Below are 15,071 nucleotides of genomic sequence, written 5' to 3'. Positions count from 1 at the left end.
TTACAATGACGAGAACACAACAGAACGGTTGTTGTATGTAAACACAAGCTTTAACTGGGACACACACACACACACACTGACCATGCAGTTGGCGGTGAAGTGCTGGTGTTGTGTCTGGAGGTCGAGGGCGTGCTGGTGGTTCTGGCCGACCTCTGCCAGACTCTGCATGAACAAGCCTTTACTGTGAGCGATCCACTCCGACATCTGGGACCCACAACAGAACACTTTGTAAGTAATCAGATTACACTATGGTCATGTGAGATGTGTCACCTGCCTCACCTTGGTGGCGTCCTGTTCAAACAGGTGCAGCTGCAGCGCCTGGTCCAGGTGCAGCTTCCTGTCGCTCCAGCTCTGCAGCAGGTGAGTGCGAGCCGCCTGCAGCCGGTCCAGCAGAGACGAAACCTTCGGCGCCACGCTCTGAAAGTCCGCCCCGCCTGACAGCCAGCTGCCGTGGCTACTGCCACCGCCACCACCACCACCACCTCCACCACCGCCGCCTTCGGTCGAGGCGTCACTGTGGGTAGGACCAAGGCGCATGCGCTGGAGCAAGCTCCGCCCCTCTCGCTCAAGGGCATCAACTGGTGCTGTGGCGATGGTGTTCCGGAGACGACCGTGTTCCTCGAGAAGTCTTGAGAGGAAAATATGCACAATCAACAATAAACAGCAACTTAAAAACTACTCAAAATAAAACCATCAGTAAGTTTGACTGGTTCTCACTTGCGGGCCTCGTCCACGTCCTGGGGCTCCGGGATGCGGTTCAGCCCAGCCTCCAGCTGCTCCAGCTGGCCCAGCAGCTGCGTGGCGGCTCCAGTGAACTCCTCCAGGCCCAGACGCAGCTCGGTCCACTCCACATGGTCATACTCCAACGAGCCGCCGAGGTCAGAGGTCAGCTGGGACGGGTCGACGAGCCGGGACAGACCCTCCACCGACACCAGGCTGGTCTGAAGGACGGAAGACTATTATATTATAACACAAAGACACTTAAAAACAATTAAATACTTTGTAATACTGACATCGTTACATTAGCCGTATTTGTGTTAACAGCAGTAATCAATCAATCAATAATCAATCTGATATCAATTTACAGTAAAAATCATCTCATGACTCTTTCAAAATTGAGCAGATTGATTAATTTATTTACAGACCAATATTTCACCTGGTGACTGTGGAGAGAAACAACTGCTGTAACAAGGAGAACCCTCCAACAGAACCAGACAGAAGTTCTTCAGTCAGCACAAGTTAGCAATAGTAGTAACGGTTAAGCTAGCAGCAGCAGTACATCATTTATCAGTATACTGCAGCAGTACATCATTTATCAGTATACTGCAGCAGTACCTCGAAGCTGAGCTTGGCGCTGCCCAGGTTGGTCTTGTGTTTCTGCCAGAAGGTGTCGGGTTTGATGAGCAGCGCCGTGTGGATGTTGGAGGAAAACGACTCCTGCAGCGTTCGTAACACCGGCTTCACACTGTCCCACTTACTGCCGCGCATGTCCACCACCACCGTGAAGCCACGAGCACGCACGTCCTCACTGACAGACAGAGAGACAGTTAATGCAGCCTGTTCTCATTTACTTCTACACCTGTCTGCTACTACTGTGTGAGGACAAAAACTTTACTGAGAAAGACAGAGAGAGACAGGTGGACAGTTTTTATGTCCTCCACTCACACATGGACTGTGTGCCGCTACTGTGAGACACACAGACAGACAGATGGTGTCTTACCTGGGTATGGTCGACAGGTAGGTGACCAATCTGCTGAGGTCTTCCTGCTTTATTCGATCATGATTGGTCCTGGCAGGGAAGGTCAGGATTGGTCCACCACGTTTGTCCCGTCCACCTGGAAACCACAGACAGTTAAACAGGGTCCCATCAGGACAGAGCTGGACCGTACTGGTCTCCAGAACTGGAGCGTACTGGTTTGTTACCTGATACAAAGGCCACTTTCTCTCTGAGCACCGTCAGGACGTCGACCGCCCGGACACACTCTGCTTTACCAGAACCTGAGAGACGCACAGAGACGGAGGTTTTAAAACTGGAGACATTTTTATCAAAAACAAATCAGGAGAAGAAAAGTTTTATCGGTTTTAATCATCCACCATTTGATACTGTCACCAAAAAGCAAAAGTAAAACAAGATGGAAAGTTTCCTCATTTCCAGCTTCACATTATGATAATTTGCTGTTTTTATCGTGCTTGTTTAGACTAAGCTTTCGATTTTGTTTGTGATTATCAAAAGGTTCCTATAGCTAACAGGACTCCCTCTGTGGTGAAACTACACTAACTAAAACAACAGAATGAATACTTCTACTGCAATACAACTCAACTGGAGGTAGAAGTACTGCAGTAGCTAGTAGCAGCAACAGTTTGCAGTAGTAATTCATCAGTTAGCAACAGTATTAGCATGTCAACCATCAGCAGCAGTGGTACTTCAGTTAGCAGCAGGACTACAGCAGTAATAGTACTTAGCTTTAAGTGTTAGAAATGTTTCACCAATCACCAGCAGATCAATCCATCATGACATGAATCTTCAGTTGCGTCACTATTCTCAAAGAAAGGACATCCTTCAACGCTCAGTTTTTAATATGTATTTGTACATGGTTTGTTAGCTTGTGGTCATTACATTCAGGGACTTCACTTCCTGTCTTTGCTCGTTAGTGCCCCCAACTGTCAGCCTGAGAAACACTGCTCAGCTCTACTGGAGGTCGATCAACAGGCCGAGCCAGCAGCACCACCGTCCCTCGTGTGCTGCTGCTAACGTGGCTAACAGCAGAACTCAGACCATGATCCTCTCTGTTGCCCTCCTGGTGTTAATATCACTCATCACTTCTGGGTAAAGACATTATTCACAACAAACAGCATCAAAGCTGTTTCCACCCATCCACCAAAATCAGCCAATCAGGTGTCAGAGAGAGGAGCTGACAGACATTTCAATTAAAAAGCTGACTCCTGCAGAGTGTGCGTGTGTGTGTGTGCGTTGCTGGCCTCCCGTGTGCGTCAGATCATCCTGCACAGCGGGAGGAAGCTAATCCAACACACACACACACTGAGGGCATTAAACATCTCACATTAGCAGCTCGAGCAGCGAGAACCCTCAGAGAGAGAGGCTAAAAACAGGAGAACGCTCACATTCATCCTCCCTGAACCGCCTCCTCATCGCCGCCCGGTTCTCCTTCGTTACCGCCCTTCAATCCTTTGGTTCCACCAGATCGAGCCGTCTCCTCAAAGCCCAGTGTGGCGGTTCAGACCCAGACCAACTGACTGTTAAGTCTGGACTAACTGTCTGGCCTCAGACCACTGATGGATTATCAGAGCATGCTGGTTTGTACCCTATTTTAAAATCTATGTCACAGCAGCGACAACACAAACGTACACATGCTCAGGTCGAGTAAAGCCCAGAGACTCTCCAGAAAAACCTCACGGGCGCCACGACCTTCATCTAAATATGGGATGAGGATAAAATCTAGGAGGAGAAAAACATTCCCAGGTCATTTCTTCTATAACGAGACATCTCAGCTTTCAGCTTCACTGAATGTAACTGAAACAACCAGTAGATTACTCAGTTACAGAAATTACTCAGATATTACTCAGATTACTCTCTTTCCCCCACAATCTGTTATCTGACATTTTCCAAACACCTGATCAACAGTTATGATTAAGTAGGCAGCAAAATAGGATCAATATGGACCTAAGACAGCACAGATACTACAAAACCAAACCAGACTCTGAGCTCAGGACAAGAAATAAACAAAACTAAATTTTAATAAAAATTCAACTTGATGTTTCAACGCACTTGAAAGATTTCAAAGTAACGTCTTCAAGTTGCTTCTTTTGTCCAACCGACAGTCCAAAACTCAAAGAAAAGCAAAAACTCCACATTTAACCAGCTGCAAGTCACTAACATGGAAGTTAACATGGCTTTTCTAGAGGATCAAATTCTGACAGTGCAACGAGTCATGTCATGGGGGTTGTTTGGCAGAATCCCAGGTGACTCCGGGCATTTATTCCTCCAGGTCCGTCTCTACACCTGACTCTGGTTGTAAATACATACAACTCCCCCGGTTTAATCCAAATCTCTGGATGCTTCAAGATCCCGATATTGATTTGACACGACACAGAGTCTGGTGCAGAGCCAGACCTGGAGGAATAAACACCCGGAGTCTCATCAGATTCTGCAGATTGTTTCCTGAGATCAGGTAGTGATGTGTTCTATCCTGCAGACTGTGATCACAGCAGACAAGCTGTATGGAGAAATCTGATGTTTCTTTGGTTGTTTCTCTGTTTTAAATCAAGTCTCCAGCTGCTTCAGTTGTTTCACAGAATGCTGCAACTCTGTTTTACTGTGAAGCTCCAGAACTGTTCTGTGGATGACGACTGAGTTGAACTTTGCGGTTGAACTGTTCCTAGAATGTTTGACAGGCTTGGTTGTGGTTCAGGAAAGTTGGTGGTCTTGGTTAAAGATTCACCTGAAGCACAAACAGGAAATGATGAAACAACAACATAAACGGCGGTGCTGCTGTCACAGCCCTGCTCTTCACTCGTACATCACACAGCCTCCTCCCTCAGCACGGCTGCTAAAACAACTCTGGAGTGGATAAATGTAATTTGTAGGAGGCAGAGCTGCTGCAGAGAGCTTTTCCTTCTGTGTGGATCATTAATAACTATATGAGAGCGGGCTGGTCCTCATCACTGCTGATAGCTCAAGCATCAGCCTGTCGTCCTGCATATTAGCTGACTGACTGATGCCGCGTGAGTCTGGTGGAGTGGGCAGACCTGGTGTTGATATCTCACAGGTCTGAGAGCAGAAGCTAACAGCCTGCAGTCACTAATGAGTCGGTGGTGGGAGTTTGTGTTCTGTAAACATGACACTGTGTCTGAATCCAGCATGTTCAACTCCACCGCTCGCTCCAGACCCACTATCAGAACCCTCAACAAACAATCTGATTGATCCTGGATCAGCTGTCTGACAGGCTGACTGATCCTGGGCTGGCTGTCAATCAGTGTGACTACAGACCAGCACTGGGAGTTGGAGAAGGGATTTCCACTCCGATAAAGCCTTCTCACACCAATAACGCACGCACGCACGCACGCACGCACGCACGCACACAGGCACACACACACGCACTCTGAGTCAGTGTAAAGCCTAAAATAGCTGCAGCAGGGAGCAGATGAAAAGCCTTCAGAGGAACTCACTGTCAGTCTGTCAGGACACATCACACACATTATGCAACAACAACTAATGAATATATTTCACCACAACGTCCTCTGAGTCTCCAATGTGTCACCCTGGTGGACACGGAGACATCAGGGCCCACTGAGAAGTCTGATGACGAATCAGAGGCCGATGTGTGTTTTTCACTTTTACTCTCTGTCTTGAATTTCTTCCCGAAAAAAAATGTCTACAACATACACAACCAGACAGATAGTGACAGAACACTTTGGATCATAAATGAAGTGGGTTTACAGCAGAAACTCCACAGAAACATGAAGAGAACCAAAGTGTGCATTTAAATAAACACTTCTGATACGTGTTGACTGAAAATCAGCTCCTAGACGACTTCATTAGTTCTTCAGAACTCCACTGGATCAAGAGCGAGACGTCATCAAAGCTGGAAGCGTAAATTGTAGAAGAAAAAGCAACCAGCCAAAGGATACTTCACAATAAAGGTCCACCGGCTTATTTACAGTAAAACACATCCCAATCCTTCAAAATAAACCAACCAGCTACTTTACTTTAGAGTCCAGCCACCTGCTTTACGTCAAAATCCAACCAGCTGCTTTACTTCAAAATCCAGCCAGCTGCTTTACTTCCAAATCCAACCAGCTACTTTACTTTAGAGTCCAGCCACCTGCTTTACTTCAAAATCCAACCAGCTGCATTACTTCAAAATCCAACCAGCTGCTTTACTTCCAAAATCCAAATAGCTGCTTTACTTCCAAATCCAGCCAGCTACTTTACTTCCAAATCCAGCCAGCTGCTTTACTTCAAAATCCAACCAGCTGCTTTACTTCAAAATCCAACCAGCTACTTTACTTTAGAGTCCAGCCACCTGCTTTACTTCAAAATCCAACCAGCTGCATTACTTCAAAATCCAACCAGCTGCTTTACTTCCAAAATCCAAACAGCTGCTTTACTTCCAAATCCAGCCAGCTACTTTACTTCCAAATCCAGCCAGCTGCTTTACTTCCAAATCCAACCAGCTACTTTACTTTAGAGTCCAGCCAGCTGCTTTACTTCAAAATCCAGCCAGCTGCTTTACTTCAGAATCCAATCAGCTGCTTTACTTTAGAATCCAACCAGCTGCTTTACTTCAAAATTCAATCAGCTGATTTACTTTAGAATCCAACCAGCTGCTTTACTTCAAAATCCAGCCAGCTGCTTTACTTTAGAATCCAACCAGCTGCTTTACTTCAAAATCCAGCCAGCTGCTTTACTTCAGAATCCAATCAGCTGCTTTAATTTAGAATCCAACCAGCTGCTTTACTTCAAAATTCAATCAGCTGATTTACTTTAGAATCCAATCAGCTGCTTTACTTTAGAATCCAACCAGCTGCTTTACTTCAAAATTCAATCAGCTGATTTACTTTAGAATCCAACCAGCTGCTTTACTTTAGAAACCAGCTAGCTGCTTTACTTTAGAATCCAACCAGCTGCTTTACTTTAGAATCCAACCAGCTGCTTTACATTAAATCCAACCAGCTGCTTTACTTTAGAATCCAACCAGCTGCTTTACTTCAAAATCCAGCCAGCTGCTTTACTTCAGAGTCCAACCAGCTGCTTTACTTTAGAATCCAACCAGCTGCTTTACTTTAGAATCCAACCGGCTGCTTTAACCTGAACAGTAACAAGTTTCTGCTCTTTCAGACTCAGCTTCTTGTTGAAGATGTTCTGCTGATAGAAGAAATGACATTCCTTCAGTATGCTGCAGCACAGATGTTTTTGTTGTTCCAGATAGTTTTTAGATCGAGGTACAACAACCACTAGGTTGGTTTGAGGAAAGGATCGCGCTGAATATACCTACATTCACTCACGTCACTCATATACAGGAAGTTACATTGTTTGTGTAAAAATGACACTTGATCAGAAGCAGAGCAACAGACCCTGAAATCAGAGTGACAGTCTGCTGTAGGACTGACCCAACCCGAGTGATGCCAGAGGGGTCTGTTGTAGTCCCGTCATCAGACCTCATGTCAGACTGTTCTGCCTCTCTACAACTGGAGAACGTTTGATCAGACGAGGTCATTTAACAGGATTTACATCCTAATATGTATACAGCCTCGTATTGACACCGCTGATTTATAAAGAATATTGTAAATATTTTACCAGAATGTAAAGTTTCAGCTTCTGGGGGATCAATATCAGTACTGCGGGGCCAGATTAAGCCCTCAGTTTGCTGACCCGGGCCCAGCCTTCAGGACCTGTACCAGCCAGTGTGTACCAGTGTGTGTTGTGTATGTGGCGCTCGGTCGTCAGCTCTTTCACAATAAAACAGTCGTTAATTAAGAAATCTACGTTATTTTTGGGTGTTATTTGCACCAGGAACCAGTCCTGTTGCTATGGTTACCTGCAGGTTAACACACCTTGGGTCCCAAATTATGGGTGAAGTGATGATGAGGTTTCCCCGCACCGCTGCCAGCCAATCAGAACGCGGCATACTTAGCAGTGGTGGTATCAATACTATTAATGATACTACAGTGCTGGAATGAATGGAACATGGACGCGTCATGTGACCACACACACACACAGACACACGTTTAATAGCCTAGCAGGCCTTCCCACAATCCTCCTCGATAGGAACCCTCCACCCCCAACACACACACACACACACACACACACACACACACCTCAGTGCCATTGGACAGAGGGATGCTGACACACACACACACACACACACACACACACTCTGAGTCAATGGGCGGATGTGGAGGCATCATGGCGACAGCAGCTCCCACTACACACACATACACACACACGAGCGCGCACACACACGCACGTTCACACACCCTACCTGCCGTCGCCAGGCCGTCCGGGCCCGCTTCTCCTCCTCCATCCACCGGATTCATCCTCCCTCCTCCTCCTCCTCCTCCTCCTCCTCGCGCTCTCTCCTCCGTTATGTACCGACGCTCGCTCCGCTCCTCGCGCCTCCTCCCTGCCTACCCGTCCATCCCTGCGGCTTTACATCAGATCGGGTCGGTCCAGGCTGCCGGCTCGCACCGTTGGACGGACGGATGAGCTCCTCCAGTCGGTCAGTGCTGCATCCTCCTCGGCTGAGCCTCGACAGTCCTCCTCTCCTCCTCTCCTCCTCCTCCTCCTCCTCCGCTGCTGCTGCTGTTCTTACGTTACCGTGATCCCGCGCGGCATCGCATCACATCACGTCACCGTTACTGATACCGATCCCGTTACCGGCTGCAGTTACCGTTACCGTGCGGCTCCCAGCAGCAGCAGCAGCCCGGGTCTGTCGCTCCTCCTGCCGGGCCGGGCAGCGGACGCTCGGGGGCTCGGTGAGATCCAGCACGCAGGCGCAGCGGAGACAGAGAGGGGCTGTGCACGAGGGCTGCAGCAGCTGCTGCACCGACACACACACACACCGACACACACACACCGTTACTATTAACGGTGGTACTTTCAGTAGCGTTACTATGAACTGGTCCCGTTACCACCTGAGTTATAATATTGTTATATTTTTTTTAGAAAGGGTTATAATGTTGAATTATATTATAAATATATTATTTATCTTAATTTATCGCACATAGATTTTTTTATTGTGTTTTAATACCGGAAACAAAGACGGTGACCAATAAAAACACAGATAATGATCATAGATTATTCCAAATAAACCGAAATCTTCAGTAATAAGAAGGATGGGATCATAAAGTGGATTAGAATATATAAACTGATTAAAAAAACTTTTTTTATTGTTATATAATATTTTATATTTTATTTATATATTATGTATTTTACTTTAATTTCCGGAAACACTGACAGATAATATATGATAATAATAATAATAATAATAATAATAATAATAATAATAATAATATTTTTTTTTATAATAATAATAATAATTCATTAATAAAAAGAATATGACACTGTAGTGAGAATAAATGCTTATACTGTATCAATGATCAAACACGTGTACAGAAGCAGCATGTTTTTATGTTGTATCATAGAATAAATATATTGCATATTTTACTTTATTGCACACACATTTGTTTTAATACTGGAAAAAAGACCAATAAAAACAGACATAATAAACATAAATTAATCAAAAATACATCATCAATAAAAAGAGTATAATCTATCACAGAATAAAATGCTCACACAGTGTGATAATTAAAAAAAATACACGTTATTTAAACAGCACATTTCAATCACAGACAGTCCTTCACAAAACAATGAATTAATTCATATTTTTCAGATTTACCAGCTGAGAACAGCAGTTATTATATTTTATTCTATTAACGACAGTAACCAGTAAAAAGGATGATAATAATAATACATTCATTAATATAATCAATAACATCAAAAATTAGAAGAATACAATACCTGAGCAGAAAATAAAATGTGTATACTGTGTCAATACATCATATATATATATTAACCTTATTATACAGCACATTTCATTCATACAAATGCAATAAAATCCAAATAATACTTTATTTCTAAGTGTTAAACACCTGAGACTTCATCTGTATCCATAACGAGACACGAGGAAAAATATATAAAAATATGTTGTTTTAGACAAAGTGGACAACGAAAGTTTTATTGATGAAAACAGATAAATCAAAGAACAATAACTGAAGGTAAACGTGAGTTGAGTGTGCAGCGCCACCCAGAGGACACGTGAACACACAGCTGGAGACCCTACTGTTCTCTAACACCAAACACTCTGTTACATTCATCTTCTACATGAGCTGAAGGTTTAATAAAATACAGTCTCTCTCTTCTGTCACCGCTATTTCACAGCGCCTCAGTCAATATCTGATCAATAACAGCACAAACAGAGAGGACTGATAACTGTTGTCAATAAAGCTTGATAGATAGATAGATAGATAATGTCATTATTATCATTATTATTATTATTATTATATTGTTTTTCTTCGTTCAGCTCCACTTTGGTGCAGAGCGATGCGCCGTCGCACCGTTATGACGTCACGTTACCGTAGAAACAGCACAGCGTCGGCTTCCGCTTGCCAAAAGCTAACGGTGCTAGCTAGAACCGCCATCTCTGAAGCTCTGTCACGTTTCTAAATCAACTGTTAAAGCACGGCGGGTCAACGCGGAGATTATCGATCCAGCTGACGTCACTTTTCTTGAAGATATCGTTAGTTTACTGATAGTTAGCTCGAGCTAAAGCGACAGCAGCACTAGCTCCGTGTGAACGAGCCGAGGATGCTAACAGGTGTTACACCGAATTGTGTGACCCGTAACGCGAGATAGCCAGCGCTAACAGGTGAGGTGGCTAACAGGTGAGGTGTGAGGTGTACGTGAGTGGGGTCACAGTGTTTTGGTGGACTGCTAACACACCGCCTTGTGCTAACAGCTGATGGAAACGAGGTCACAGAAGTTGTGGTAACACCTGGTGTATCTGATGACCTCAGAGTTGATGAGGATGGAGCAGGTGGAGGAGCTGAAGATGCAGCTGGAGGATGAACACCTGGACCTGGAGCAGAGACTCAGCCTGCTGAACGACGGCTTAAACAGTGAGACAAGCACCATCGCACCTGTCTGTCTGTCTGTCTGTCTGACACACCTAGTGTCCCTGCAGAGCTGAGGTCAAAGTAGGCTTCAGATTAAAGGAGCAGTTCACTCAAACATGAACTCAGTCCTCCTCTCCTCCTCTGTGTGTGTGTGTGTGTGTGTGTGTGTGTGTGTCAGGGGCTCTGAACATGGCGGCGCTGCAGGCAGGTGGCGGTGCGTTGACTCGTGTGAAGTCTCAGTTGTATCTGAGCGGCGTCCTCAGTCACTGCGTCCACGTTCTGTCTGTGGAGCCCAGGAGGCTGCGAGGACTCTGGAGCGCCGCTGCCACGCTCGCCCACCTCACCAGGTAACAGCTGACTGAGACTGTGTTTCTAATCTTTAACTTTTTTGATTGTTCTAACTAACATATTATGATATTTTTACATTATTTTATTTGAAATCTTTATGAGATTATTTAAAAATGTCTTATTTCAAATATAAAGTTTATTGAAGAATTTCACATCATTATTGTTTTGAATTGTTAACATTTATAAAAGATCGATATTATGTCCAATTTATAATTTAAAATTATGTTATATCATTCTGAATTATATGTCTCGTTTTATTTGATGATTTAAAGTGTTTTTTTTTATATATTTAAAGTTTAGTGTTTGATACAAATGTTTGTGTACATTTTCTAAAACTAAACATGTTGAAAATATTATTTTGTATTTTGAATTAACAGTAATTAACTAAAAGAATGTGTCAAAGTTCTAAAAGTTCAGTTTGTTTGCAGTAAACATGAAACTGGTCTCCTGATAGAATTCACTCTTTTTTAAAGGAGGTTTTGAATGTGCAGAGACTGGCTGCTCACCTGTCTGTCCGTCTGTCAGTTCCTGTTGTGTAGGGGTGGAACCTGGCAAACATTCGGAGGCTTTTCATAGGCTGTTCCTGCCGTCGGTCGTGGACGGCCTCCTGTCATTGGCTGGTCAGCTGATGAGGCGGGCAGAGGTGAGAAACTCTCCACCCACACAGGACGATTGTTTTCTGTCCAACTGCTGGTGTCAAACTGTCTGTCTGTCTGCCAGTGTGTGTCTCTCCTCAGGAAGGTGATGGATTCGGTGGGCTGGCTGCTCAGAGCTCAGCCTCAGCTCTCCTCACAGGGTCAGTCACCTCCACTGCTCATTGATCAGCTCATCGATCAGTTTATTGATCAACCTCCTGGTCTGATTAAGTGAAATGTCTGTGTGTCTGTCTCCAGTCCTCAGCTCCGTCCACTACGAGCAGATCCAGATGTGTGATGATGTCAGCGTGTCTGTTCTCTGTGTACAGCTGTGGAATCAAACCTGCACATCCACCAGGTAACACACACACACACACACACTCACACACACACACACACACACACACACACACACTCTCACACACACACACACACACACACACACACACACACTCTCACACACACACACACTGTCTCTCTCTCTGTGCAGGGACTTCCTGAAAGGGTTGAGTGACGACTCTGTCCTGCTGCTGCTGAACGAAGCCATCTGCCAATTAGCTGTCAGCTCTGACTTGGCGGTGGGCGGGGCCTCCATCAGACTCATCCTCCTCATGGCCAATCAGCAGGAGCTCCGGGTCCACCGGCTCCTCCTCAGCTTCAGAGGTCAGAGAAGAAGAAGAGAGATGTTAGCAGCAGATGTTTGTGAACACATTGAACCAGAAACACAGCAGCACCAGACTCCCTTAACAAATGTGTCAGTTTAGTGAGTTGTTGAGTTGGAGACTCTTTATAAACTCTGTGAAACTCTGTCTCTGACTCATTCTGCATTATTTGGACCTTCTTGTTCTTCAGGTCTGGACAGCCTATTGGACAAAGACTGGAGGGGGCGGGGCTTCGACAAGGACGTGGATCAGCTGATCGCATTCATCCAATCTGACAAAAGCACAGCGGGTTTCTCACAGGTCCGTCTGTCTACCTGTCTTCTGCCTAGCTGTTCAAGCGACCTGTCTGCTGACCTCTGACCCCTCCCCTCTGTGTGCAGGCGTCTACTGAGCATGTGCGGGCGGCGTGTGTGATCCAGGCGGCCTGGAGGTCGTATCGGACGAGACGCAGAGTGAAGAGCCTCAACAGAGCTGTGAGCACGTTGCAGAGGAGATACAGGTACCTGTCTGTCTGCCTGCCTGCCTGCCTGCCTGTCTGTCTGTCTGTCTCATTACTGTGTGTGTGCGTGTGTGTGTGCGTGTGTGTGTGCGCCAGGGCTCGAAGGAGGCAGCAGCAGCAGCACAGGGAGGCGCAGCAGTGGGAGGAGGAGCTGAAGTATCAGGTGAGAGTAACACAGCAGAATACTTGAGTACTGACTGCAAGTATTGTAATAGTGAAGTGACGTGTGTGTGTTTGTGTGTGTGTGTGTGTTTCAGGTGTGTGTGCGGCGTCAGCAGGCGAGGAGGGAGTTCCACCAGAAACAACGACGACTGCTGCAGCTGCTTCCTGCTGGTATGAGCTAACAGCTAGCATTAGAAGTAGTTACACGATGCTTTCAGGAAACTATGTAAATCTCAGTTTCCAGGCAAAAATAGAAAAATATTGAAGTGTGTGTGTGTGTGTGTGTGTGTGTGTGTGTGTGTGTGTTCAGACCAGGTGCAGTCGTACCTGCAGGAGTGTGAGCGCCGTGCCGCCGTGGTGATCCAGAGCTTCTGGCGAGGCTTCAGAGAGAGACGACGCTACAACCACACACAGCGACACACACTGAGACAAGCACACACACAGCAGCAGGCTGCCAGGACGCTACAGAGAGCGGTACACACACACACACACACACACACACACACAGACACACACACAGACACACACACTTCGGGATCAGAGGAGCTGTGCTGGTCCCTCCGTGTTCGGAGCCCATAAATAAAGTACAACATTGACTGATGACTCCTCCCTCTTTTATCTTTCAGGTGCGTTGCTTTCTGCAGAAACGCAGAGCAGCGAAGGCTCCGCCTATCACACCCTTCTGGATTGGTCAGAGCGGTCTGACGGACAGTCGGAGGGCGGAGCTAAAGAGACAGGTGGAGGAATACGTCTCTCTACATCCTGTAAGAGCCTCAGTCAGCTCCTCATACTGAGTCGATGAATACATCTCCAGTCTGACATACTACCCATGATGCTGTGTGTGTGTGTGTGTGTGTGTGTGTGTGTGTGTGTGTGTGTGTGTGTGTACAGTCGTCCCGTGTGTCTCGGCAGGAGTGTGAGCGTCTCCATGAGGAGGTGCAGCTGCTGCTGCTGTCGGAGCTGCAGAGAGGAGATCATCAGAGGAGGATGGAGGAGAGGACGGAGGCTCTGCTGGCTCACACACACACACAGCTGGAGCTGCTCAGAGGTCTCACACACACACACACACACACACTCACACTCACACTCACACACACACACACACACACACACAGCTGGAGCTGCTCAGAGGTCTCACACACACTTACACTCACACACACTCACACACACACACACACACACACACACACACACACACTTGAAGTCCACTTGACTTGAATACAGTGTGGTGCTGTTCTGTGGGCCACGTCCGGCCCGTCAGATGGCTTCCTGAACATCCACTCGAGGTTCAGACTTGGCAGATTTCTGATTCAGATGTGGGTCAAGCTCCACGACACGCCGCTGCTCCACCAACGAGAGAAAACACAGCGACACGACTAACAACACCTCTCTCGGTCTCCCCACAGATGCTCCGCCCCTCTCTGTAGTCACGGCGACAGACGCCGAGTCCTTCCTGAGCCCATCGGGTCCGATCGCCGCCCGCGCCCGCGACGCCCATAATGCAATGCTGCAGGCGAGCAGGCTGCCGTGGTGGAGGACGCTGGGAGAGACGGCTGGAGACGACTGTTGTAGCCCCGCCCACCTGCAGGAGCTGGAGGCGGAGCTTGGAGGACTGTTTGTAGGCGGGTTCAACAAACTCAGTGAGACGGACAGAGTGAAGCTTTAACCTGGAGACTGTTCTGTATGGGTTCTGTTCTGATGCTGAAGCAGTGACCACGTGATGATGTACTCTGACACTGATCTGAGTTCAGCTGACGCTCACACAGGCTCCACCTCAGACTGTCTGTGACTCTGACACTGATCTGAGTTCAGCTGACGCTCACACAGGCTCCACCTCAGACTGTCTCAAAAACAGAGGAACTTCAGTCAAATCTGATCTTGTGTATCAACAGAATGTTTCATCTACACGTGTGAATGATTTCACTTCAGCTTTATGGTTTAATAAACATTCACAACAAGAAACTGTAAATAAAATATTAACGTCAACATGTCATTTCAACGTGTGTGTGTGTGTGTGTGTAGATGTGTGTGTGTGTGGGAGAGCGACACACATGTTCTTGAGTCTCTGGT

General features: G+C 46.4%; 2 protein-coding genes across 5 annotated transcripts in view; one reads left to right on the top strand and one right to left on the bottom strand.

Annotated features, from left to right (window-relative positions):
* The window catches only part of LOC115576598 (kalirin-like), a 36,610-nt gene extending 28,072 nt beyond the window's left edge, over window positions 1–8,538 (bottom strand). For both annotated transcript variants that reach the window (XM_030409126.1, XM_030409127.1), the window contains exons 1-7: window positions 8,004–8,538; window positions 1,924–1,998; window positions 1,721–1,835; window positions 1,336–1,528; window positions 718–941; window positions 280–628; window positions 82–204 (exon numbers count right to left, since the gene is read on the bottom strand). In XM_030409126.1, coding sequence (XP_030264986.1) covers window positions 82–204; window positions 280–628; window positions 718–941; window positions 1,336–1,528; window positions 1,721–1,835; window positions 1,924–1,998; window positions 8,004–8,058 — 1,134 coding nt within the window. In that variant the 5' untranslated portion in view covers window positions 8,059–8,538. The remainder of the gene's footprint in view (window positions 1–81; window positions 205–279; window positions 629–717; window positions 942–1,335; window positions 1,529–1,720; window positions 1,836–1,923; window positions 1,999–8,003) is intronic.
* A 1,781-nt stretch (window positions 8,539–10,319) lies between these two features.
* iqcb1 (IQ motif containing B1) lies at window positions 10,320–14,994 on the top strand. 3 transcript variants are annotated; one of them, XM_030409195.1, is made up of 15 exons: window positions 10,320–10,448; window positions 10,597–10,698; window positions 10,874–11,042; window positions 11,569–11,686; window positions 11,764–11,839; window positions 11,937–12,036; window positions 12,169–12,341; window positions 12,531–12,640; window positions 12,721–12,839; window positions 12,936–13,002; window positions 13,097–13,172; window positions 13,312–13,475; window positions 13,628–13,765; window positions 13,893–14,049; window positions 14,408–14,994. In XM_030409195.1, the coding sequence occupies exons 2-15, from the start codon at window positions 10,602–10,604 to the stop codon at window positions 14,665–14,667; spliced, it is 1,824 nt and encodes a 607-aa protein (XP_030265055.1). In that variant the 5' UTR covers window positions 10,320–10,448; window positions 10,597–10,601; the 3' UTR covers window positions 14,668–14,994. The 3 variants fall into 3 exon arrangements, with proteins under 3 accessions (XP_030265055.1, XP_030265056.1, XP_030265054.1); XM_030409196.1 differs by having other exon boundaries at window positions 10,371–10,464; XM_030409194.1 differs by lacking the exon at window positions 10,320–10,448 and having other exon boundaries at window positions 10,554–10,698.
* The last annotated feature ends 77 nt before the right edge of the window (window positions 14,995–15,071 follow it).

The sequence above is a fragment of the Sparus aurata genome, chromosome 24, assembly GCF_900880675.1.
Source record: "Sparus aurata chromosome 24, fSpaAur1.1, whole genome shotgun sequence".
NCBI classification, from domain to species: Eukaryota; Metazoa; Chordata; class Actinopteri; order Spariformes; family Sparidae; genus Sparus; species Sparus aurata.
The sequence above is the reverse complement of the archived record's forward strand: the minus strand, read 5'-3'. Positions and strand labels throughout refer to the sequence as shown.